We start from the raw sequence: 27,493 nt of genomic DNA on the forward strand, positions 1-27,493 counted from the left end.
TTGTGTGCATGTGTGTGTGCAAGTCTGCGTGTGTGTGCGCGTGCATGTGTGTGTGTGTGTGTGTGTGCCGCTATCCAATCTGGATCCCTGGACGCACACGTGCACATGCCTCTCTCCTCCAATTCACCTCTATTACTAGCTATAATCCCATTTCACACTCTATCGATCCCCAAAACTGTTGTTCACCGGAACCAGCAGCAAACACCGGCATTTCTCCCCATCATTTCACCACCATTGTTCTTTATTACACAAAGAAGCCCCCCTTTTGTCTGTGAGCAAACTTGGCCCCGCTAAAATATGAATTATGAATGTATGGCTAATAAAAGAGAAGTGGGGAAAGAGAGAGAGAGAGAGAAGGGGAGAGAGATAGCGATAGAGAGAAGTGGTTGGAAGAAACATCAGAGAAAATGACTCCTTTACAAGAGTCTATTGATCAGTTTCTATCAAAGGGGGATGTCAGACATGAGATTACCTGGCAGTTTGAGCATTAGGTGCCGTGTGTTATAGCCCCAGGCCCTTGTACCGCTGCCAGAGGATTGTAAATAAAGCGAGAGGAGAGAGCAAGAGGGGAGTGTGTTGGGGTGAATTTGTGTGTGAGTTTGAGATTGTACGTGTGTGTGTGTTGCTCTTTGTCTTTGTTAGTGTTCACTGTTGTGTGCATATGATTTCTTTTTTTTTTTCTTCTCGTGGTGTATTTGTGTGCATGACTGTGTGCGGCTGTGCGCCTGCACCTTTTGGCTTATACCCAAAAGCAGTGTTGCAAGCCCATGAAACTTCAGAAAGAGAGGGAGTGAGTCTTGGGAGGCTTTGGGACGTCTCTCGGGAGCACCTTAGCCCGCTACGAATCCCCCAACAAAGCCAAAGGAAGCCCTTATGAAGCTTTTATGAGGGCCGGGCAGGGCCCGGCCCAGCTCCAACCGCTGATTCAGGGTTAGCGGGGTTCTCGTCCCTCTCATGTTAAAGGTTAGCTACGAGAGCGGGGTAATCTGACTGCAGATCTGTGATTATAAACTGATGCTGTATGATGGGCTTCAAAGCTCTTATGAAGGCATTGAGAAGGAGGGATTAGATTATGAACTAATGTCATACCTTAAGTTGTGAAGCCAGTATAAAAGGGTCGAGAAAGTAAGAGACCCAAGATCTTATGTCTCATTTCCACTGCGTGGTTCGGCTCGACTTGACTCACTCCTGGTTACAGGTCCTTCCCTCTATTTCGTATTCCACTGCCGATAGTACCCACTCAGCGTAGGCCCGATTCTCACCTGATCGCTATGAAACTCCCTGACATCATTTACAACGCAACATCCGCTGAATCCTTCAGTTGGCAACCAACCTGAGGAATCAAATCCACCAAATGTATGGCATAGCGCACGGTGTAGTTTTGCAGCCTGGCATTAAAAAAATCTGAGAGAGTGTGAATACAAATTAAAGTGCCGTCAGTATTGACAGTAGCTTGGCTTATCAAAAATGGCGAGTTTTGTGCAAGTGACAGTTTTCACTGACCAGTCAGTGTTCTCACATCGGCTCCGCTGACTTAAAACTTGGATAGAGGTGGCACCAAAAAAAGTACCATCCACAATCTTTGCTCATGAAAAAACAAAAAGAGAATTAGTTAAGTAAAGCCGTGCCGCACCACGCAGTGAAAACGCAGCATCTATTTTAAGCTATTAAGAAGAATTGATTGTTCAAATTCACAATCCTCTGCGGATCCTTTTTTAATGTGGGACATTTTGGCATCATTTGGTCATCAAACTAAGCTAAATATACCACACGTCTTATTTAAACACCTGCTGTATGTCTGTATGTTTGCTGCTTCCTACTTTTGTGTGTTTTCATATGTCTTAATTATTTTTATATAGAAAGTTGTCTGTGTGTGTGTGTGTGTGTGTGTGTGTGTGTGTGTGTGTGTGTGTTTGGGTGAAATAGGAGCACTTATATAAATGGTCAATCTATGCAGCTAATTGCTCTCTCTGTGGCCTCCACTGGTGTCACGGAGGTCACCTCGAAACTAATGCTTTGATTTTGAATTTGATCTCGCACTCGAGTTTTCATATCCCTGCTGTATTGATTATTGAGATTCAGAACAAACTTTCACCTTGAGAGTTAGTGAAATAGCCAAGGTAGACGCATGCACACACAAATAAGAGTGTTTTTGCATCATTAAATATTTAGCGATTCCAGTTGCAGCTTCAATTTTCCTCGCGCTTTAGTTTAAACAGTTTGGATGCTGCAAAATCATAAATGAATCATGGCTTTATTAAATGTAGATTTTCTTTTCTCTTTTTCCTCTGTTCTGGTATTGGTTTTAGCTTCTCCCTGTTCAGTCTGTCCCACCAACACCGTCACAGTGTGGTGCGTGGCCCCAAAAGCATCAATACTCGAAACGTTTCTCTATTTCTATTTCACACACTCAAATACACATGCACACCCACAAAGTCAAGGTCCGTCCTGCAAATATTCAACACACACACACACACACACACACACACACTCAGGAGGGCACTTCTACATATTCAGCGCACACACCTCCTCAATATTCACTAGCCTTGACCACCGATGGCTGACAGTTTATGTTATATTCAATGAATACTGAATGTAGTGAAAAGGCTTTAAGAGCTATGAAGAAACATTGACTCACAAAACGGCATAAAGAACAAAAGAAAAGCGGGGAGGTGGGGGCGGGGGGTCAAATCCTAAATTTTAAATTCAAACTAAAAAGGGCCTGCATAAGCATAAGCAAAGCTAACCAAGGAACCGCTCAATGTGCTAAACTACTAAGTGTAGGACAATGGGGTTTTATTGCATGTAGACAGAGGGGACGGCGGAAAAGGGAATGTGATTGAAGGGATGCAGTCAGGAGTGTGTGCTCTCGCGGCTTGCTCAAGGTAAAGAGTGCCATCTATTGACGGAGTCGGGGAGCGCTCTTTTCCGTCTCAACAAAAGGGCTGCCTCCTCGTCCAAGTGCGAGCGGTGCGATACTTTCACTTCTATCGTCTCTGCCTCTGAAAGGCGTTCAGCGCTGCGTCTGTGGTGGAGTTCGTTTTGCTTTGACGGCGGCTCGCAGCTCATATTTTCATGCTGAACTTGGCGAGAATCAATAATTACCTCTGTGTATTCGACTTTTGTCAATCATTCTTTCAACCTCGGTCTGCTGGTGCATGTCAGGTACTGTAAATAAATATAAATATATAAATATCAATACACGTTCTACCTCTTTTGTTCCATATTTCTTTCCTTAAATAAGTGAACGTCCGACAATATAATATCTCGATTAGAATCTATATTCTTTCTTTCATATTGCAATTTGAATACGCTTTAATAAATCCAAACCAACAGCCGCTAAAGTGAACTGTTGCTCTTTACCTCACACTTTTCTGCCCCTGTCTTTCCTCTCTCTCTCCTGCTCAGTGGAGGAGTTGGCAGCCCGTGCAGAGGAGGCGAGGCGGATGGAGGGGTGCCTGAATGAGGGAAAGCTAGCGGAGGAGAAAATAAGGTAAAACGGGAAAGAGGGAGTGAGGGAAAGAAGCTTCCTCTCTTATCCTATTTCCCATAGTCCCCTGTGTAAACTCAGTAATCAAAAACATTTAGCTTTTTCGCATGCGGCGTACAGTAGGCTGTATAACTGAACATGTGTTGAACAGAACCGCCCTAAGCTCTAAATACGTGCATTGTTTAAGAGAGTCTTCAAAGAAAAAGGCCTAACTTTTTATTATTTCTGAAGATATGGATATCCCAGCGGAAAATGAACTTCTGTTCCCGAGTGAGTCCAACAAAAATCTAAACGTGTATTGATGGGAGGCGGTGGGTAAGCAGCTGTTGGGTCGTGGAGTTCAGAGTTCAGAGGCGAGACCCCCGGTTGACCCCTGTGTGTCACCAGAGCTGCGGTGATGACATCAGCGAGCATGTATCACCCAGTGGAGTGTGTGTTTGTGTGCGTCTGTTTGTGCGCACATATTTGCGGTTGTGGCTTTGGCTCCGACATGACCTGACTGCAGCGGCCTCCTATGGGGAGTTTCATGGTTAAGTTGAGCCATGGAACATTTTTATCTTCAACCCGACAATTTCAAACTCTGCATGGAGACTTTATAGGTTACATTATGAATTATTGCGTTTTATTACATTTAAACCAATTGTAGGTAGTGAATGGTAAAACAATCGCTGTGTCTGCATATTATATCCATTTGCGGAATCATGCTGTTTACCGTTAACCCAGTATTATCTAATAACTGCAAAGACATGAAAGGTTTTTAAGCAACAACACCATGCTAATGGCTTCCATCTGTGCTGTGGGAAATCCCCTCCTTTCTCCACAGGATGCCTCCTCTCTTCCTTTCCTTTCCCTTTTCCACTCTGTTCATCCTATCCTGTGTTCTCTCCATGGGCCACTCTATCAGGCATTTCTCTCGCTGTTTGGGCCGCTCTGCCTTCGCTTTTACTAGCGCTGAGTTACTCTATTAGTTTTAAGTTCAGTGCTGAAACATGTAGTAAATTAATTTAAATATTGAGACACAAACCGTCAACTAAAATTGAGTATGATACATTCTAGTAAGTAAATAGATGTAAATATATATTTATTGATGTGAAAAGATAGTTAATTAAAATTCCCAAGCTTTTGCTGGGTGTAGCCTCAAAGCTGATATTGATTGACTTTCTTGAATCATCACATGATGAATACTGTACTGACTTTACTGACTTTAAACTGAGCTTTTTTTTTTACTTGAAAATACCTCAAATTTAAGCTGAAATGATTTGCCAAATAGTTGATTGATTAAGCCAAATTAAAATGAATTGGCAACAATTTTGATAAATCATTTAAGTTTATGCCAAATATTTTACTACCCAGCTTCTGAAATGTGAAGGTTTTCCCTTGAAACTAAATGGAAATACCTTCGGGACCTTTTTGGACTACGGGTTGGACAAAATATGTTATTTAGACAAATCACTTTGAGTTCTGGGAAAATGTGATAGACAGTTTTCACGTTTTTCTGGAGTGATTAATTTATCGACAGAGAAAACGATCAGCACATTTACCAATAATAAAAACAATTGATAGTTGCGGCCTTAAAACAAGTAGAATCTAGTAACTTGTGATAGGTCAAGGTTTTGCTAGTCAATAGCCTAAATCATTAACAGAAAAAAATAACAAACAAAGACAGAGGGCTAGATATTGAACTGTACATTATTTATTGTGTCAATTTAACACAAATACCAGTAAAATAATGGTCAAACACTGACTTTGTGGTCTTTCACTGCATAGTCATTCTTATTTTTTCTTTAACTGTAAAATCTATAATACACTACGTTTAGTTAACTGTCCCAAAACTTTTGCTTGTAGAAAGCCAAAACATTTGTAATATTAAATTTCATTTGCTTTTTGAGCTTTGGGTCAAGAGTGGGGCTGGTTTGTTTCGGTGAGTGTGTGTGCGTGTGCGTGTGTGTGTGTGTGTGTGCGTGTGTGTGTAGAAGGTTGGTGGGGGTGTTGAGGCTCGCTGAGCGGCCGAAGCGAAGCTGTGGAGGGAGGTTTGTGGAAATGGTAATCATTTGTCGTATTGATCTCGCTGTAGCCAGGGCAGCTGGCACACACAAACTTGCTCGCACACGTGTACACACACACTTGCAGACACTAACTGACTCACATACACACAGACGCACAGTTGCGTGGCAGGAATAGACCCCCTCATATTGATCCCCTTCACATTCCCTTAGCTCGGCTGCCACACACACACACACACACGCACGCACACACACACACACACACACACACACACATACACACACACTCATACTTACTAGGGCTGTTTAAACACTCGCAGAGATCTTGATTTTGGACAAATTTCATGTTGAATAAAATAATTAAAATGTGTTTGCCTTTCGGATTGGTTTATTGTAATAATGAAGTGAAAATATTTAAATGTTGAAAAAAAAAAAATAGTGATTTGTTTGGTATTAATCTACCTTATTCTAGTATCGTGGTCCATGTAATTGTTGTGTTTGTGTGTGCAGGTTAGTGGCCGTGAGGCTGGACACAGAAGTGTCAGAGCTCAGGAGGAATCTGCAGCAGGCCGTCGATCACAAACTCCGGGCAGAGCGAGAGAAGCAGGAACAGGTGAACACATGCACACCAGACCGCAGTGACACAGCTTCTGCAAATAATGACTTTGTTTGAATTGGCATGGAGCACAGCGCAGCGCAGGTGAGGTGTTTGTCAGCAGAACCATTCGAAGATACTCACAGAAAGCTGGACCAATTGTACCACTTAGCATCACTTAAATGTAATCATCTAATCCTCCTGGCCAGCAGCGTATTGATTGTCGTCGGTGACCCTACCTTCATCTGAAGGGGGGTCTACTGTACTACGTAAACGGGTATACTAATACTAATACACTAATATATGTGAAGGTTTTCTCTTCTCACTTCTCCTCCCATGCCCTCCAAGGTCTTCCTCTCCTCTCCTTCCCTCCTCTCCTCTCTCCCTAAACACCCCCCCCCTCCCTCCCACCCCGTACCTTTTTGATGATTAGTGGCATATATCCGGTGCTAGAGCCCGGATTATCTTGTCCAAGAGAAGGAGGGGTGTATGCGGGACCTAAACCTGGCAAGGTGATTTGGCGCGTTAATTCCTGGGTGTAATATTCCCTGATATTCCCTAATGTTCTGGCTGGGAGCGAAGGGGGAGGGCGTCTCAGGGGAGAGCAGTTGTCAGAGCTGAGCCGCCGCTGTACAAAGGCAGAATGGATAATTAAGGGTAAAGCCAGGACGGGGAACTGATGTTCATTTAGATTCGACAAACTTTGAATTCCATCCTAAGCTCCTGTGCACAGTCGTGCTCTCTTGGATCTTGATTTTTGCATTTCGTTCTAATAGTTACTCCTTTCCTTTTTTCTCTTTGCCTCTTTTCTCACCCTGTCTTCCAGACGGTTTCCCGGTCTCTCCCTTTCACTCGCTCTTGCTCACCTCACTCTTTCGTCCACTGCGTCCTTGTGAATAATGCAACCTACATAGCATCGCTCTCCTTTCTTTTCTCTCTTAGAATTAGTGCACCAGGGTGTGACAATAGTGATTGCCCAGGGCCGGTAAGACACTGACTTAGGCCAGATGATCGGTCAGTCGGTAGCCGAGCCGGTGCTTGTGAAGAGTTCTTCATCTATTTCTCAACTGTTAAAAATCCTTTCATGTCGGCCTTAGCTGTGTGACTGCTGAGAGACTCGCAGGCTTCCACTCTGGCTTCAGTTTGATTTACGCCTGGGACGGATCTTTGTTTGCTTGTGTGTGTGTGTGTGTGTGTGTGTGTGTGTGTGTGTGTGTGTGTTTGTCTGTCTGCATATAATCTCATGAACTACTGGACCCATCGGCCTCATACAGTATAAAACTGTATGACCCTCACTCCTCTTTACTCCACTGATTCACTTCATTAACTTCAAGTTTGTCGTAATACAACCTTTTTTTTAAACAATCATTTGTGTTTGGTAGGGAAGATGGAGACCCAACTGGCTGAGATCTGCACTCTACTTGCGTGTACTTTTTTAGTTTACTCTTTCATTTGTAGTAAACTGTTTGTGTGTGTGTGTGTGTACACGTATCTGCATGTCTTTGAATATGTGTCTTCTCTAGCGTGCTCCTTCACTCATACAGAACCTCCTACACTTCCCCTTTATGTTCTCACTGTCTTCCATCATTTCACCAACAGATGTGCTTTTCAATGAATTTGACTCCAAACATTGTTTAAACACCAGCGTGATGGCCCTTCTGACTATGACTCCTTCATTAGGTCTCAATCTCTGTTATTGACCAGCAGAAGATGAATTATCCGCTGGTGAAAAAAATCAAAGGGTTTGAAATGGTAAATGGTACACTACAGTGGCCTATAGAGGAAATCTATATTACAAATTGCCTCAGTGCACAGTAGCTGAACCTCAGATAGCCTGTCTCTCTCTCTCTCTCTCTCTCTCTCTCTCTCTCTCTCTCTCTCTCTCTCTCTCTCTCTCTCTCTCTCTCTCTCTCTCTCTCTCTCTCTCTCTCTCTCTGTGTTGTTGTATGTGTGTTACATGCAAAGTTTTGTTTGTGTTTTCCAGGTTTGTTTAATGTTTCTCTTCTGATATGAAGAAAGGGATTTGCATGTTATCTGCCAGTCAATGGTGTGCTTGCATGTTTGCCGCTCAGCATGCACGGGTACACACACACGCACACAAACACACACACTGACTTCACTTGATCCTGTCCCTCTGCATGAGTCCAGTTCAAATACGAGTTGTGGTAAACATGAGGCGTGTTTTTGTGACTGATCAGATCAGACCTCTCTCCCTTTCCCTCTTCCTTACTCTCTCTCCGACACATACACACACACACACACACACACACACACACACAATCACAGTCATTAGTGTGTTTACCTCAACTTCTCTTAGCATGGAGTAAACGATTTAAAACATATTAATGAGGATTTCTAGAGAAGTTTTCAGATAGCAAAGTTTATGAGCATGTTTTCATTCCCATGAACTTTTTACAACTATTGATGTCATCCTATATAAATACAATTAGACAGTTTAATCATTCCTAGTCAATGGGGTGCCTGCCTAGTGATTAGACAAACGAGCCTGGTCGCTGCTTCAGTATACACACTGAATCACAAGAAGATGTTTTATTCTGCACATGGAGGTTGACAAAGCGAAACGTAATTTGATCCATTTTTCCTCCATTTTCTTCACCACTCCAGCGCTGATAGACAGTGATTTAGCTTCCCAACGTTGCAGTCATCTAATCATTTTTGACACACTTGCAGGTGTCAATCACAGACACAATTGTTTCTATTTGAAATGTGGCTGTGGAAGAGAACTTTGCAATCACGAGTATGCAGTATTTTCATTTTCTTGACGCTCGAGAGAGTTGGTCTCTGGAACGCTCTCATCTGGTCACTGATCTCACTCATTAAGCCTGATGGAAGCCCTAAGTCTGGCTTAATTAGCTTAAAATGACCCACACTAGATCACCGTTGTTACACACACACACACACACACACAAACACGTACACGACGACACACAGGTTAGATGATGGAGAAATGAGGACAGACAAATGAAGCTCATTTGTTTAGTTGATGAATAAAAAGAAGTGGTCCAATTGTCTGACTGTTTAACCATGGAATGGCCTTTGTATTTGTTCGATGCGTGTGTGCATGCGTGTCCGTGTGTCCCATCACCCTCAAACACAGCTCATTAAGCGACAGTCGTGTAATTCATCTGTGGGATGGGATGGACAGTCGAGCAGACACGGGTGCTATGGTTCTTGTGTTGTCTCATTTTAACTTTCCGTGTCCCTCTTAGCTGTCACTCTCTCTCTCTCTCTCTCTCTCTCTCTCTCTCTCTCTCTCTCTCTCTCTCTCTCTCTCTCTCTCCACCTCAAAGTCACTGTATGCAAAAGTCCACAAGGCGCATGGTGATTTACATTTAGCGAAAGAAGAGGAAGAGAGAAAAGAATGGGATATGTGCATAGATATTTGAAGGTGTTTAGAGCAATGGTTTCTGTTTTCATATCATCCAATTGGGTGTTCAGGATTGCCAGAGGGCAGCAGCGTGGCTCAGCGTCTGTTGTCCACCTTTTGAAAGAAGCTTTTTGGAGGCAATACAGTGTGTGAATACATTCATAAAAGTGTGAGCATTTAATTTACCTAAATCTGAACATGAAATCAATTGAATAGCAATGTGCCCTCTATTTAAACAATGACTTCCATCTAAAAGTCTACATGTCTGTGCTGAGCCGCTCCATCTCTTCATGTCCAAAACTAGTGCTGCATCAAATAGTTCAAAGCTTTGTTCATAACACTGACATTAAAATTATTATTCATAAAATACAGAGCGATTGTGTGCACTTGTCCACCTTCTCTTCCCCTCTATCCATCACTCTTTCACACACACACACACACACACACACACACACACACACACACACACACACACACAGCGAGCGATACGGTGCTCCAAAAGCCAACATTTATTAAATAAGATTGATGTAATCGTTACATAATTAATGTTATGCTTCAATCCATACGCATTTTGTTAGCGTTTAGCTTTTCAGAAAAAAAAAAAACAAACACTTTCTCTACGACTAAAAACTTCCTCTTGCAGCAGTGAAGCATGGACCTGACGACTAACGTCTAGCAACAATCAATAATGTCACCACCACAACACGGTCATACTATTCCTAATTGTGTTCTTTTTGATGGTAATGACATCAAAACAATGAGGACGGACATTCAAAGCTTCATTTGAAAACATTTGATACAGCCCTATCCATCGCGTTACAACTACATTTTTGGGTGAGCAGGCATATGAAGAACAGATTTGGCTCTCATAGGAAGTAGGTTCTTTAATATTGGCGACAAAACAAACTATTTTCGATCACCCCTTCAATTGTCAATATACAATCTGAGCTTTGAACAAACTTCTCTCCTTCTTAGATTATGTTTACTTTAGTTATAGAGATGGATTCTTCAAAATAAAATGACTTGACCCTTTTGTTCTCTCCGTTCTATCACTCAGTCAGAGTTCACTCTTCTCTTTTGTATATCTGTGTTTGAGAATTTGGTAAAGGAAGCTTGTCTGGTGAGTCTTACCAAAATGCACTTGCCACTTTTACACCAGCTTCTAATTTTTAAAAAGTAAGTAAGATTGCTGAAAGCTATTACTCAAGGCCAAGATTTAATAATCTCACTTTAGCTGCAAGGTTAACTCCACTAAAATGCTTTTCACAGACTCCAAAAGAGGTATGTAATATCACCAAAAAGGACTTCAAATATTCATTCTCAGTCTACAGCGCTACTAATAAAATGTACATGTTTATTAACATAAAAATGTTTTAGTAAATTCCAAAGCGGTTCTCTGGGAGAACATAGTATGACGCTCACTGATAACCCAGCATTGCTGAGTTTCGGCCTCCTTCACTGTAAAGTGAACTGAGGGCCTTTAAAATGAGAGTTTTGAGTGTGTTTGCAGAAATTGTTTCCTACAAATCAATCATGTAGTGGAAAATAATAAATAAATGCCTCCCCACCTCTACAGTATTATATTTTCCAACATTTTATTAAGGTGCAGAAAAAATAACAACGTGGGCTGGTAGTGTTTTCCTAAACTCTTGCTGCATCAGCTCATCACTAAACAATGCAGCAACAATAAAAAGCTCAAATTGTTCTTTTGTGCTGCTGCTGTCGAAGCACTGTTGCAGGATGGTCACCTGGACAACTAAACATCGGACCGTCTTCTGAATGGGAATCCCTCACATCCAGGACTCATTCATAGCTTTCCTTTGGAGGAGGTTACCAACAAATACCGCAGTCCTCAATGCTGCACAATAATATTTACATCTTTTCTCCCAGTAACCCTGCTGCAACCTCAAAAACGGGCTAATTTAATCTAATCCAGAATTGCGTTACTAGGTTTGGTATTGTTGGAAGGATATGACTGCTGACACGATCACTGGATTCAGTAAATAACCAAACAAGGCCTCACCGTCCTTTGATAAATTTAGACAAAAACATTTACAAATATTTTTTTCAAACAACATCTTTACAATGAATTGGAATGCAATATTAAATAAATAAATGCAAATAAAATGTTTAATATTGGCCCATTACGGTCTGCAGCCCCAAACATCATGAGTGTCCTCTATATTTTAGAATAGCTCAGGATAGATGTGGTAACTTCCTCCAGCTGGTGGGGGAGGATTGTCTACCAAGGCTGGTGGTGGTGTGCTCGTGCAGGCTAGGCCCACTTAATAATGGCAGCCATATTGATATAAACAACCCAGCAGCATGCGTAGGAGAGTTTGCGATGAAAAGGACTCTGGGAAAGGAGTGAGGCCATGCAGCAGCAGACCAGGGTAATTAAAGAAGCCATCATCAGCATCATTAATATGCTAGCTCTGCTGTGGCCCACTGGCTAGTCTAATGGAGAACATGTCATCATCGTCACCATGAGGGAGAGTGCGACACACACAAACAGACGCACACATGGTCTTAATGTTGGGTCACGCCATGATTATCACCATTAAGCCTGGAGTGAGAAGACCTGCTTAGGGAACCTCATTCTCTCCTGCCAGCTTACAAGCACATGCACACATACAGTGTACTCGCGCACATACACACACACACACACACACACACACACACACACAGACACACACACACGCCTGTAGATCTTTAATTCAGACCCTGTGAGTGATAAGTATGCATATTTAAGTGATGTCAGGCCTGTTGGGTCTTTTAATTAGACAGAATGAATGAATGTTTTATAAAAACGTGTTTAACAATAAATGTGTTCATTAATTTGATGAGAGGATGTGCTCTGATGAGCTGAGTGGAACAGAGTAATGGCTCGTATTTGGCTCTGGCGGTTTGATGGTGATGGTAGCAACAACCAGGCGATCTGTTTCTGATTTTTTTTCCCCCTCTCCTCTCTTTACCAAGAAAAGTTAACTTTGAGTTATGTTTATCCCACGACCTTGGACAGCTTGGTATGTTTTAGTGAAAATGCACGTTTGTCCTGGACAGCTAATGTGCAACGTGATACTGGACCAGAGCTCCATGTAGAATAGAAAAGATGGAAAATCCATTAAGTGCTGAAATCCCGACAATATTTTTTGGGGTGGGGAGGCGGGGGTCTGCAGATAGACTTTGAGGTTTGCCATAAAAGTTAATTTAGATGTATACGTTCAGGGAAAACATTGCACTGAGTCCATATTGTTTCTATTGTCAATGAAAAGTGTGGGCTGTGGACTGGACAACCCTGCTTTATTTTGATAGAGTAAACAAATCAAAATGACAAATCCTGTTGCAGCAGCTGATCCCACATCCTTCACCAGCACTGCAGTAGTGAACTCATATTCTCTAGCACAGACCTGAAAGGACCAGTGGTATCGCCCGACTTGGTTAGTGTGTCCCAAATGCATTTTGTTGCCCCTTTTAGCCCCCATCATCTGCTAAAATATTTGCGCAACAAAACCAATCTAAATGTTAAGCAGGTATGCTACTTTACTCCTCCCCCTGCTTGCAATTGCACCTCCTTTGTGCCTTTTTTCTCTAAATGTCCATCCCGCTCTCCCTCTGTCACACTCTCCCCCTCTTTTTCACACACCCTTTCGCTGCCTCCCTTGACACCGCTGGAAACAGAGTGATGGTGCGTAATTTAGTCCTAATCACAACATCAGACTTGTGCTGCGATTTACATCCCTCCACCAGCCGAGCCAGTCAGACGGCCAGGAGGGAGATGTTAATGTAGGAGCACAGGTAATTACTGTCATTACAGCGCAGATCCTGCCAGTGTGTGCCTGAAGGTGTGTATGTTCATGTGTGCATTGTGAGTTTGGTGGCGTTTTGAGCTTTTGAATGGTCGGGTTTTGGTATTGCTGTGTATGTAGTTACTATTGGAGTATTAGCGTGTGGTTTTTGGTCGACAACAGAACTTCCTCTACGTGAAGCCGGATTGAAAAATGGTATCCACAATATGTATTCCATTGTTAATAAATGCAATTACAATTGATGTCCTGGCTGAGTTTACTCTTCAAAATTGATTTGCTCGGCGTAATTTCATCGTTACCTCAATTTTTCTTCATTGCTTCGTTCGCAAAAAATGCAGCCCTTCCTTAATCTGATTGAAATTAAAAGTCTAATCTTTCATCATCTTATGAAATTTTAATTATTGAGTATATGTCACTGTCATCTTCACAACGTCCTGCCACATATGAAGCATCCTGTTCATTTATGTTGCTGAAGGATCATTCTCTTCTTGAATTGCACCTTTATTATCGCACATTAATTTGACATAATGGGATGTTGCCTCACAGACACACTCAAACGTTTCTGACTGTAACTGGACTTTACTGAGAGTCAGCTCCTTCATGACCCACTTCATTCCAGCCTGGTGGCACGCACATAGTGGTTTGGTATTCTGGACATTTTTGGTTAAGCATGAACTTAAGTATGAACTTATTTGTCGTAGTCCAGGGTTGATGTGGTGCATGAAAGGCTTCTCTAAGATAGAGTTTAACATAGAAGCATGTCATTTTCCCTTTCACCTTGTGATCGTGCTGTGAATGTGGATATGGTCTGTAGGAGTTAGACTTCTGTATTGACACAATCCCAAGAATTACAAGATCAACAACCAGAGACAAAGTCAGCAGACTTTATGAACACAACACACAATTCATCGGTTTTATTTGTCATCTTCACGGTGCTCCACTCTTCAGCTCTTATTGGCTCATCCACCACATTGTCCTGTTTCAGTGAAGGCCATTTGATGAAATGTATGTATGTGTGTGTGTGTATATATATATATATATATATATATATATATATATATATATATATATATATATATATATATATATATATATATATATAATCACTTCTTTGATTATTCCCACAGACAGTTTTTTTCAGTCAGCTCGGCATCTGTAGGATCAGCTGTCTGAGTTACATTTAACTCTGTGGGGTTTTCAAGATAAACATCAACAGGAACATATTTTGATGTATACGTATGGGATTTAACACACACACACACACACGCACACATAGATATACACACATGCAAACAGTACATTATTTACCTCCCACAGCAGTTGATGTTTCGACATTTTGGGTTAATCATATGACATTTTTGGATCCTTAAATCACGGCCCACATATTGGAAACTTTATTTTCATGTTTTCCCAAGTCTTTGTGAGGGAATGGTATGGTACATCAAGGTGTTTCCATGGCGATAAGGGTAATGTGTCAGGGTCCCAAGAGTTTAGGCCTGGAAAGGTCTTGACTGATAAGCAGAATGAAAAAGTCAGCAGTTTGGCCGGTGCCATCCCATCCCTGTTTTCACCCCTCACCCGTCTCTTCTCTCCAATCTCGTCCTCAGTCTGCTTTCGCTCTCCCCCGTCCTCGTCGTTCCTGCTTAACACCTAACCCTGTTATTTATACCTGTGTCTGCAAATGCCATCTCTTTCATCTCCCATTATTCTCCATTTACCTTTTTTTTTTTTCTTGCGTTGCCATTAGGTTCTATTTTTGACATTTATTTTCACCCTGTCATTGCATCCCATCTATTAGAGCCCCACTTATCAATGTTTTGTTTTTTTTTACCTTCTTTTATTTTACACCTGCAGTGGTAGTGTTGAGTGAGTTTCCATATCCGGAAAGCCAATGTTAAAAGTTAATATTTCCCATTAAAGAAAGTTATATTATTATAACTGTAAACATCTAATTTAACTAAAGTACATTCAAACAATGATGAAGTAAATGTTCCAGTTTCAAGTGGTTTTTAAAGTGAGGAAAATAATCATTTAGAGGGAAATGTGAAGAAAAGCCTCTATGCAAATCCTTAAACATTGCTGCATGGTAGCTTGCGTTGTGTTTGGTAATGTTTGACTGTGATTGTAGGTGGACGGCCTCCTGTCGGAGCTGGAGGGGACTCGGACTGACAAGGCAAACATGCGCCATGAGAGCCAGCTGGTCATGACCAATGTCAACCGCTGGATTACTGAACAAAAGTATGAACACACTTAACCCTGTGATGTGTTTTTTATGACTCCTTTAATTCATTTGTAGTCGAAGAACTCAATTCCCAGTAGCGTGCATGCTTTTTCTTTGACTGTGTGTGTGCACAGTGTATTTTTTCATGGGTTTGCGCGTTGTAAACTGTTTAACTGGCGGGTGTTTATGTCCTTATAAAAAGCCGGCGCTATAGTTTAGTTTTCCACTCGGTAACATTGACAAGTCTTTCTTCTCCTTTCAGGGCTTCTAACGAGAGCCTCGCTGCCCAGATGAAGGCCCAGAGCAAGCTGCTGCTCATCGTCACTGAAGAGAAAGAGTGAGTGTGTGTTAAGTACGCTACTTTATCAATTAGTGCATTTTGACTTCAGTATGTGTGTGTGTCTCTATCCTGTTCAGTATGTTTGTTGACTAAAGATAGCTAACGATGGGGCGGGTTAAACAGCACATCAAACCGCTGCACCTGCAGTCTGGTCAGCATTCCCAACAGGGTAGTTCGTGATTATAGTGTGTGTGTGCGTGTGTGGGTTTTTGTGTGACTGTGCATATACAAACATGTGTGTCTGTGCATGTGTTGGAGTGATTCAGGTGGCTCCTCTGACATGCTCACACCTGACCGTCATTCTGCGTGTCTGCGTCATCAGCACACACGTGCACACACGTGCACACACGTGCACACACATGCACACACATGCACGGGCGGAACATATTCCTTTTTTCCAGAGATCAAAGCGGTCTAGCTGTCTCCTATCATCCCAGTCCCCTGTGGTGCCTCCCTCAGCCCCGCCCAGCAGCACCACAGCCGTCTGCTTCCCTCCCCTCTCGCTCTTAAGATAGTGTTTGTGTGTTTGTGATTTTGTGTGTGTTTTGTGTTTGTTTGGTTCAACATCTTTTTTTAACCAGGAGCACGCAGGCTACGTGAAGTTAGAGCAATAGAATGTTTGTTACTTACACACAGCAACTCCCTGAACCTAATAAAACATGACATTTCTACATCTGCTGTTGAATACAACAGTTTTATGCTCCTGATTTGTAATATAGTGTTACAATAAACATCAGAATTACAACTTGTTTTAATAGTTCTGAATACTGAAAATCGGTGGCATCACAAAATCCTGAAATAAATAGCCACAAGGGTAAGTAATAAATGGCTGCGGAAATATATATAGCATTTCATTATAATGGATCACAATGTGTGCCTTTGTGTATATGTGCTTTTTGTATGTGTTTGTCTGTGTAATAATGTCTGTACTGCTAGTTAAATCCTCTCCTGGAAGCAGAAAAACACAGACACCATCGCGTGGCGGAATATTGTGTCTCCCATGTTAACAAGCGTCTCTTGATGATAATAGGTGTCTGTCTGTGTGTGTGTGTGTGTGCGTCTACCTCTCTTTGTGTGTTTCTCCGATAAACTCTGTCTCTGCATCTCCCTGGCTTCGTCAGACATCTTCAAGACTCTAATGACACATTGAAGGCGGAGGTAAAGCAACTGAAAGAAGTGGGGGATGAGAAGTCGAGAGACATGGAACGCTTCAAGGTGAACAAGTGCAAAGTGGAAGAGCAATGAACTACAAGTAGGGAGAGAGTAAAGGGAGTCTATCAAAAACAGGTTTGTTTTTCATTTTGTAATTGTTTGCAGGCCTGGATCCGAAACCTGGGCATCCCGCAAGAAGAGAGAACGTGAGTCGTGTGTGCGTGCGTGCGTGTGTGTGGCGTGTGCGTGTCTATATAAGTGCATACATTTGTGTGCATCCACCAGCTGATCAGAGTTTAGCATTCACATCCAACAATTGCGTTGCCCACCGTGTTTCGCTCCTTCACCTTCACACACAATCTAGCCTGAACAAAGCTGATGATGGTAATAACAGCAGGAGTGCCAAGTTGTGAATGAAACACCCTGTGGGCCTAGCCACCTGTGTTTCCCTGTGTGTGTGTGTGTGTGTGTGTGTGTGTGTGTGTGTATGTTTGTGTCTGCGCGTGTCTCTTCGTCAATGCGAATACGTTATTCATGCTGGGCCTTTAACAATGATTACACTCCAATCAAGGGCCCATCCTCTCCTGCTTGCCACCCCCATGGCTGTCAAATAGCATTCATCAAAAGAGAGGAGATATATTTGTTATGTTCATTAAGGCAATTAAAAGGAACGTGGCGCAGATGGGATTAGGTGTGGGATGGATGTGAGAGAAGGAGGGTGTTTTTCGTGTGGGAGAGGGTGTTTTTGGGGGCACCTGCCTGCAGCAGTACTCCCCATACTCCCAGTGTGACCCCCTGAGGTCTCCCTCATTAACAACCCCCCGCCTCACCCCGTTTTACACACATGCACACGCTCATGTTGCACCCCTCCCCTAACGAACCACCAGGCTCTGTTTCCAAAACGGATCAGATTTGTTTTGACTGGAGTAGGTTTCCATTGCTATTCAAAGCTGTCAGTCATTTTAATGATATCATTAAGGGGCCACGACAGAAAGATGAATCGCTTTTCTTTGTCTTTCCCTCATAATTGCGAATGAGCGAGAGAGGGGGCCAGCGCAAGAGAGGCAGTTCATATAGATCTATGCATAAGAGGGGTTTTGATTGAGCGAATATAATAACATGGAATGAGATAAAAACAGTGAATGAAAGCCTCTTCCATAGTGTCTCCCCATCTATTCTCTCGTTTTATTCTGTCTCCCCTTTTCTTTATTATGAGAACTCTTAATTTATTTCATTTCATTATTGTACCCCCCCCTCCCCCCTCCCAAACACACACATCTAACCGAAATGCCATATGTATGAAAATCATACATCCACGAGGCAACAGATGTGTCATGACATTTGCATGGCAGCCATATAGATTCAGTGTATAAATCTCATTACTGGTGGCAAAGGGGATATCTTCAGTGTCTCTCCACTGTCACTATCACTGGCAGCAATCAACCCAGTGTGGAGGCTTTGTCATTAGATATGCCTTTATTAAAGAAATGTATTGTGATTGCATGGCCTTCTGTTCCAAAGCAGCTGGAGTGTCACGGCTCCACACTGTGGGTGGCAGTTTGTACCAATAAAGCCCAGCAGAGAGGTGAGGAATTGAGAATGTAGACATTTAGATAGAAAAGTTGATTTAGGGCCAAGATGAAGAGTATATTACCAAATTCAAAGATGTAGTTTATGTAAAGATATATTTAAAATTCCAAGTTTTTATTGATTGTTTTCAAATGAAAATGACAATCTAACCGGTCAATATATAATAATAATAATAATAGTAATAATAATAATAATGTATATGTCTCATTTGGATGGTCGGTTTGAGATGCTGGAATGGAGGGACCAGGGATTTCAGCTTCAGAACAATGCGCATTAGCCTCGATGCAAAATGGCTCCTGTTAATCCACGGAGCAGTACGTGTGCTGCAAAGAATGCACCGCTCTGGTGTTGCTTTTGAAATCTGAAAGGCATGCAATGCAAGCACAACTTGCAAACGTCTCCGTGTGTTGCCTGACAGAAATGAAACTCCCGTCTCAAATCAATTAAATGAACTGTTATCAAAATACTTCACATTTCACCTCAAATTATCTGAAATGATGTCTGGAAAACATTAAAAGGCAAGTGCACATTGAGACGCACTAAGTGGTGCAAGCAGCGACAGAGGCTGTTTGCTGTGACTGTCTGACACAAGCCATCTGGGGGGAAGCGCTCATAAAGCATCAGGCTTCATCAGTCGCACCATTAACAATGTGCTTCCAATTAAGAGCGCCCAGTGATCACAGCAGAGGATTTGTACAAACACAGGGAACCAAAGTGACAGAGAGACAGAAAGAGGAGATAAGAAGACCGGGGGAGAACACAGTCAAGTCTTGCATAAAATTTGAGATGAGAGCAGTAAATAAGAAAGATGAGAGCAGGATGGGAGCAGTGAAGGGTCCATGTAGTTTATTGCCTGGTTTAGAGAGCATGGCAGCTTGGCTTTGACACTAATGACTGTAATTATACACACGCTGATTGGGTTAGGCCGCTAATTACACACATTCATGTTTGCGTGTAAGCACAGGAACACATGTTTACACAGGCGTCTCACATCGGGGGTGCATAAATCTCACACAGTTGTCTCAGCGGCGGCGATGTTTCACGATCTGCTGAAGACCGCATTACCATCGAGGAAAGCGTTTAAATCATGCGAGGAATCTGTGGAGAAGTCGCGCTTTGGATTCCAACGCCTCCTGTTTCTGTCGTCGCTAAGGCAGTGGTAGCTCCGCTTTCTGGGAAGGCATCCACAATTTAGAGGATCAAAGGGAATTTCAGCTTTTCTTCTCATTAATGTTCTTTGTGTCGTCATTACGGTGTGAAATTAAAAGATTTGGAAGGGTCAGTCGCAATTATGTTGAGTTTATGAATTCCATTTTCAGGAAATGAGGTTTCTTTAAAGAAAAAAAAATGCTGAAATTGTCCGAGCTTGATTAGTTTGTTGGTTAAGAGGCTGACAGCTGTGTTTGAATTATGAATAAATGAATTATTATGAGAAGAATTATTTCTTCATAAATATTTGACTGGAACCAGTGTTTTAGTCAAACATTGTTGATGAAAAGAATGACAAATAGATAATATCTCTTCCTTAAGTACTTCACTATAACTGGTTTTGTGTTTCTTCTTTTCTTGTTTGAGATGTTTTTATCATTTTTATGGTTATGTGCATCATATTCCATCCAAAACCAAAAGAGAAATCACAGTCGAGAGAGTGGAGAGTGCTTTTATGCTACCGCCACTGTTGTTTATGTTGTTGTTATTGTCTCTTGGATGTGGTTTATCATGGACGCTTACAAATACATGGGATCTGAATTCGTCCTCTAATGAATCTCGTAAACTTTTTAGACAAAATAATGTCAGTTCACATATTAGCATCTCCCTCAAGTGTCTCCACAGATCTTAAATGTTTTAACTTATCACTAATAGGGCCAAAACTTTGTGTGTGTGTGTGTGTGTGTGTGTGTGTGTGTGTGTGTGTGTGTGTGTGTGTGTGTGTGTGTGTGTGTGTGTGTGTGTGTGTGTGTGTGTGTGTGTGTGTGTGTGTGTGTGTGTGTGTGTGTGTGTGTGTGTGTGCGTGCGTGTGTGTGCGTGCGTCAGCTCACCCATATCCACAGGAACAATAATGCCATTTATTAGCGTTTTGATGAGCGTGGCCGTCTTCTCAACTGAAGCAAAACGGGACCGTCTTTCCATCCGCTGCTCTGATAGAAAATCCCAGCTTGGTCTTTTACAAGAAAATTAACATTGGGGAGGTACAGTGGTGCTTTAATGGGCTAAGAAGTCTTCAATAAAGTATTTAGAAGGTTTTTCCGAATGCTAACTGGACAGGTTTACTGGGGCATGAAGGAAAGAGCGTAAAGCGGGGGCAGCTAGATCTTCAGCCCGCACAGAGCACCATTATCCACCGTCGTTAATTTAATAGACATTCCTTAGTCAGCCCTGGGTCTGAAGATAGCGGACCCCAACATTTGTTTGTCATTTCCCAAAACGTTTTTAATAAACAGTTAAAATCTTAAATGGCTTCTTGTATTCTTAATGTTCCCTGGCTGCGGTTGCGTTCGTTTTGTTTTTGTGTTTTTTTTTTTCCCTTTTCAGTTTTATAAGCGCTTTCATATATAATTTAATGATTTCTGGAACTCATTTGCTCACCCATCTTTGAGTTGAGTAATAAGTTATAATGAAGATGATGTACGCCAACTTCTTCATGCCCCAGATTTTGAGGACATTTGATTGGAACTGTTTTTCGTCTCGCAAATGCATATCATTGAACCAAAAATATGATAGTTTAAAAGTTGACCGTGACAGGAGAAGTCTATACTTAATGTTTTTTGTTTTTTTTGTTCTTGTAAACTACACACAAGCCGGTTTCGAGCAACAGCTGGGGAATAAAGTTTAGTATTCAGCTCGAATAGAATAGAATACAGCTAGTAAGATTTATTGTCAAGATGTCAAAGATAATTTCTTATATATGTTTGCGTGTGTGTATTCACTTGTGTTACAGCATGGAAAAGCAGGATTGTGTGGCTCGAAACATCAGCAAAATCCAGGACATGCAGACTAGACTTCGAAGCAACCTGGAGGCCATCAGAATGCTAAATCAACAAGTAAGAGTGCATGCACACACACACACACACACACACACACACACACACCAGGTCCTGACAGTCCTTTTACCCGACAGATACAAACACACACCCACACACAAGCCCACCTGCTGTTGAGCTCACACAGAAGAGGAAGCTTTCATACGTCCAACTTCAAACACACATGCACACTTACACACAAGCACACACATACATCCATTTCCTCTTCCTACGATAAAAGTGAAAAGTCTGCAGCGGGGCGGGGGGAGGGTGAAAGTGGGGCTGGGGTACGGGGGGGGGGGGGTGCAGCACGGGGAAGGGGGGACAAATCGTATCGGGAAAAAGCAGTGACGTTTCTTCCACTGGTAAATGATTTCCCTTTCATGAAACTGAGAGAGGGATGTATATCAATACAGCCGCGCTGATCTCTCCATGACAGCATAGGGAAATGGCCCGCTGTGATAAAACAATGTGGGGGGAAAGACACAGAGGAATATTCTGAGGAAAAGCTGACATTATTTTTTTTACTGTGTTGAACTTCAGAAGAGTCAACAAATCACCAAAGGAGAGACAAATCAAAAGTACTCCTCAGCCCCCTCAGTTCTCCAAAACTCCAAGGCCTGGGGAACGGCTCACCCGTCTTTTGTTAGTCTGAGGAATGGCCCGCTGACTGACGCGATACGACAAAAGCTGGTACTTGTTGAAGTTTTCACGTAGTGTGTTTTTTTTTTGTTTAATTCTTCTCAATGAAAAGCAAGTGGCATCGGCTGGATGTATATGGCAAGGAAAGGTGGAGCTGAGGAAGAGGCCGACAGAGAGGAAGAGAGAGGTGTTGTTTAACAGGTCAGGTGTGTAATAGCGCCTCTTAATCTCTAGTGTGAATCATTACACACATCGATCCAACATGGACATCCTGCGCACACACAAACGCACAAGCACAGTCGGAAAAGGACAGTTTATTTACACAAAGCTCTTCCCTTCACTGTCCACTGGACTAACTCACGTTCACACTCGCACACAGATACAGATATCAGTGAAGAAGCTGAATGGAATGTCTCAGTATGTCTGTGGGTTGTAAATCAGGTCTGTGTCTCCTCTTTGGATCGCTCTCATTTACTCATCGTCACAAACTGGTTTAGTGCTGTTGCTTCCTCCCTCGCCCACCGGCGCATATTAACAGCAGCTTTACAACGCGCGCGCGATTTACATCTGACTGTCGAGCGAATTTCACGCAAACTTTTGAAATGTCACACAAAATTATATTTGAGTTAAGTGATTTTCCATCAACTGGGGTGAAGATGAACATCAGAGGGAAGGAGTGGGATTCTTTCCAGGCCTGATTAGCTTTAAGCGAGCTGGTACTGTATTGTGCTCGAGTGTCAGCTAATGTCCAGGTGGTTACACGCTTTCATGCAAAGATGAAAAAGAGATGCATGAGGCCATTATATTCCAGGACACACTCCACTTCAAGCAGCTGCAGAGAGTGCTGGACCGGCAGGTACTCCACAGTATATCCGTATTTCCAAAACTTTTTGTTCTATTGTTGATCCTCCTTTGCCGACGGAGCCCGAACTCCATTAAAAAAAAAGAAAATTAAAACCTTTTTGCCACGGAGAAGACTCAAAGTTTGCTGTCTCTATTCATCTTTTCTAGCTCAGTAATTTTCATAATTTGTATTAAAATACTTGAATGGAAACCCAGCTTTATAAATGAAAAAGTGCAAACACGCTCACGCACCAGTAATACGCTGCCGTCCCTCCCCCGCCCCTGTGTCTTTCTCTCTCTGTCTTTCTTTCTTTCTCCCCCACTTACACTCATCCTTTTCATCCAAACATATGCCCACCAGTTCAGCGCAATATGTGAAGGTTGAGGAGACAAGCTGTGATTTTTAATTTCACCCCCCTCCTTTGCAATTAGGAAAGCATCCAGAGCAACCAAAGAAGAGGAAAATTAAACAGGTCCCCCTGAATAAACGGTTAATTATAACTGTCAACCTCAGTGTGTTTCATCTAGAAATTCTATTGCTTTGGGTTGGCCTGTTGGAGAGAGGCACTACTTTTGAAGTGTCTCAGGATAGTTTTGACACATCAACATGGCATTGGTTCTTTGGGGGTTAAGCCTAAAACCTTGCTATTTTTTTTAACATGAGATGTAATACATTTGTTCAAATTTATGGATTGTGTGTGTGTGTGTGTGTGTGTGTGTGTGTGTGTGTGTGCGCGCACAACGTCTGGAAGAGTTAGCAGAACCATCCGGAAATGTGTCTGTCTCATCTCCGTTTGTGTTTCCCTCTCCCCCCTTCACACACATACGCACATGTACACACACTCATGCACACACTCAAACATGGCCAGACATGTCGGTGTGACATCATTCTCGAACCGCAGGATTCAAACATGCGCGCGCGTGCACGCGTTACAAAAACAGATGTGGATGAGTGCAACTGTCCTTCACCGTTCTGTCTATTTGTTTCTCTATCTTATAATTTCCTAGTGTACTCATCCTCATAGCTAAAAATATATATTATATATTAGATCTTTTTTCCCTCTTTTATCTGTCTTATTACAGTGTTTGCACCGGCAGATTTTGCATATAATTACCGTGCTGTACAACAAATGTAAACCTCTTTTTTAATAATATTTTTTGTCATTTGAAGACACTTTTTAACTCACACTCCTCCCTGCTTTTACCCAAATGTCCCTGTCAAAAAATAAAACACCCTCAATTTAGCTAGTCTGTAATTGTGTTTCAGGGAGCCCAATCATGTTCTGACGATGTGCGATTTGTTTTGTGTCACGGATGATTTTGTGTCAAATCGACCTCTAATGATCGCTCAAATTGGTTGTTTTCATGTAGAAATTTACACCGTCGCATGACTCCGACTTGCAACCATTTCAAACTGTGAAGTCAATGCTCTCCTGAAAACCCCCCCTCGCAATTTTCCACTCGCATTTCTGTTTCAACAAGCATGAAAGTAACTGTGAAAGATGAATTAAGGGCATAATGGGATGTCAGCTACTTCATCAACTTGATAGCTGTTGACTTTTGATGTTTAATATTTATTGGTAACTTCAAATTAAGTTTTGTAATTTGGTTGATTTAACTAAACAAGTGTGATATGGAAACTTTCTTCAGACTGTCAGAAAATATCCCTGGTATAGTTCCACAGTCACGCATGAAGGGAACTATTGTTATTTGTCTCTGCATGTCTTCCGCCATATATATGTCTCTCTCTCCCCTAATGTCTCTTTCCTTCTTTCCTTTCTAGTTAAACTCTCTCATCAGGGAGAATAAGCGGCTGCGTGTGCAGCTGGAGGAGGAGAGGTCCATGCGAAGACAAGTAGAGCGACTGCTCCCTCCTCCTCCTCATCCTCCTCCCCCTCCTCCTCCTCCCACCTTCCAGCAGAGCTCCATCGTCCACCGCCCTCTCTCCCCCAGTGCCCGCCCAGATCCTCTCTCCACCTCCTTGTTCTCATCCCTCCGCCTCCCTCATCCCTTGAGCAAAGCGACAGGGGACACTGATGTGATTCTAACCCAAAGCAAGCTGAGCGGGGCTAGAGAGAGCAGGTGAGTCCGAGGCGTTTTGGATTAAGCCAAATGTCTCACTGGAAAACGCTTGGTCTGGGAGGACAAATCTGAACAAATGAAGCCCCCTGAAGACTTTGACCTTTCATGAGCTTTTGAACTCCACCTCCTCACCAGGGAGCGTCGTCAGTATGAGGTTAATGTCCTGCAGGTCAAAGTCAACTCCCAGGGTGCTTTTTGCCTGAAGGGGACTCCTGAACCAGCAGACCATGGAATTCCCTTGAATTATCAAAAATCAACTCAAAAGAATATCTCTACTGCTGCGCCAGGAAGAGATTTATGAATCAAAAAAATGCTGCAATGCTCTTAATAGTGGCAGCTTATAACATTAGCACTTATGTCTTCAAACAAGAATCTTGTTTTCGCTAACAAAACCGTAGCATTGAGCACTAAAATATATATTTAGTCAGCACTTATTTGAAGAATCTGACAGTTCTGATGAACTATAATCACTTTAATTCAGCTTAAATAGTCAAATGAGCGAAACAGAACTGGTGACTAACTGCACAGTTGCTGACGAATGCGTAATACGCCAACGAAGAGTGGTGCTTTGAAGAAATGAGGGACGGCGTTTCATCCGCATCCGCAGGCATCCCTCAGATGTTGACGTGGACGGCTGTTACACAGTCCTTGATTACGCTGCTGCTGTGCGCCATGTGTCACTGCGGTGAAGGCGGCCGTAATGTGCACGTGCGTTATGTGTCTGCGTGCTTCAGTCGCCGCGAGTGCCTGTGGACGAATGTGTGCCTGTGTGTGTGTGATTGAGTATATTAGATGGTTATTACCGTAGAGTGGTGTCGTTGGTTTTATGTTTTGTTTTATACTTTAAAAACTACTTATTGATTTCTCTCTGTCGCTGTTCTCGAGCCCCCCCGCGTTGGGAAGACGGGGGGAAAATAAAAACAGATACATTCGTGAGTGGTCGTACATTTTTCAGCGGTTTTATTTCATCCGTCAATATGCCGTAAATATTTTGGATACGTATATTAACAGGCCAGCACTGCTACGTGTTAACATCAGGCATTTTTACATAGTTTCACATGAGCTACAAAGAGGTCAAAGCGTTGGTAACCAGCAAAACCATGAAATACTTCATCTTCAATGCGGTTTTTGAAGCAGGCACGATGGCACACTCGCACCGTATTGACCTCCTGACTTCCCATAAGCATCGACAGGTGACTCATGGCTCTTTTTAGATGTTCATAGTGGTTGAACAAGAGCACTGTTCCACACTCACACGAGCATCGACGAGGAGACGAAGCAATGCAAATATTTGAACTCAAACAGAAGCAGCACCATTATGCTGCGGTAATGAGAATTCTAGGGAAAGCAGGTCTCAGACCACAATTGGCTTCCTCATCTTCATATTCTCTGGTGTTGTCTCCCCCCACCTGTCCCCCACACACCCCCACCTGTCTTTCCTTTTTTATCCTTCATTGATTCTGTTCATACGTAGCTGTTGTGTAGCCGGTCAGGATGTCGTACATTTTAATGATCGCGAGTAGAACTGCATGTCCTTGTTAGCTTGGTTTTCCTCATTTGCCATGTCACACTCAAAAATACCCTTCTTTTATGTGCAAACACACATGGGTGCACCCACTCACACATCCGCACGCATCTGTATTCTTTTGCAAACACACACACACACACACACACACACACACACACACACACACACACTTACGCAAACGGCACAGTCATTAAAAATGAAACCACAGGCTTTTTGAAAACTCCCAGGACTGAGGGAAAAGTCAGCGGCGCAGCGGTGAAAAGAGTCCCCCTGGAAACAATGAGGAGAATGATCATTTGTTGTTCTTGAAAACCCGGTGAGGTTTCACAGAGGTTAAGCTTCCCTTTGATGTGTTTTTAACTCGTTTCAGCTCTGTGGAGGGATTAGTCAGCCGCTCGCTCACACAAACACAAATGCACACGTTTGCACACACGAGCACATACAGGCTCTTAATTTCCACACCATGAGCTCTTCCCTCACAAAGGCGGAAAGCACAGAACAGGCTTCTTCCTAACCTAATTTCATCAAATGAGAGTGGGTGGCACTTCACTGCTGTATGTGTGGTCCCTTGGAAATCTGTGGTAAACCAGCGAAATATTGCGAGTCAGTATTTTCTTTTTATCCCAAATTAGCGTCAGGCTGTTTGTGAACAGAGTGGGCCCTCAACCACGAGAGAGACAGAAAGAGAGACAGAGTAGCTGCTGATCACCACGGCGCTCATTACAGTGTTTACAAGGCATTATTTGATGCCTATTTCAAGATACAAATGATTGGGGTGCCTATGATGGGT

At 42.5% G+C, this 27,493-nt stretch overlaps 1 protein-coding gene across 3 annotated transcripts in view; it reads left to right on the forward strand.

Moving 5' to 3' along the window:
- Positions 1-26,054, forward strand: part of LOC137788816 (trichohyalin-like) — an 88,064-nt gene extending 62,010 nt beyond the window's left edge. For all 3 annotated transcript variants that reach the window (XM_068581925.1, XM_068581927.1, XM_068581926.1), the window contains 8 exons: positions 3,409-3,493; positions 6,004-6,106; positions 15,414-15,523; positions 15,769-15,843; positions 16,968-17,061; positions 17,164-17,204; positions 21,527-21,629; positions 24,877-26,054. In XM_068581925.1, the coding sequence (XP_068438026.1) occupies positions 3,409-3,493; positions 6,004-6,106; positions 15,414-15,523; positions 15,769-15,843; positions 16,968-17,061; positions 17,164-17,204; positions 21,527-21,629; positions 24,877-25,179 (914 nt within the window). In that variant the 3' untranslated portion in view covers positions 25,180-26,054. The remainder of the gene's footprint in view (positions 1-3,408; positions 3,494-6,003; positions 6,107-15,413; positions 15,524-15,768; positions 15,844-16,967; positions 17,062-17,163; positions 17,205-21,526; positions 21,630-24,876) is intronic.
- The last annotated feature ends 1,439 nt before the right edge of the window (positions 26,055-27,493 follow it).

The sequence above is a fragment of the Clinocottus analis genome, unplaced genomic scaffold (genome assembly GCF_023055335.1).
Source record: "Clinocottus analis isolate CAN_PGR_092001 unplaced genomic scaffold, fCliAna1.0.p SCAF_18, whole genome shotgun sequence".
In the NCBI taxonomy this organism is placed as follows: domain Eukaryota; kingdom Metazoa; phylum Chordata; class Actinopteri; order Perciformes; family Cottidae; genus Clinocottus; species Clinocottus analis.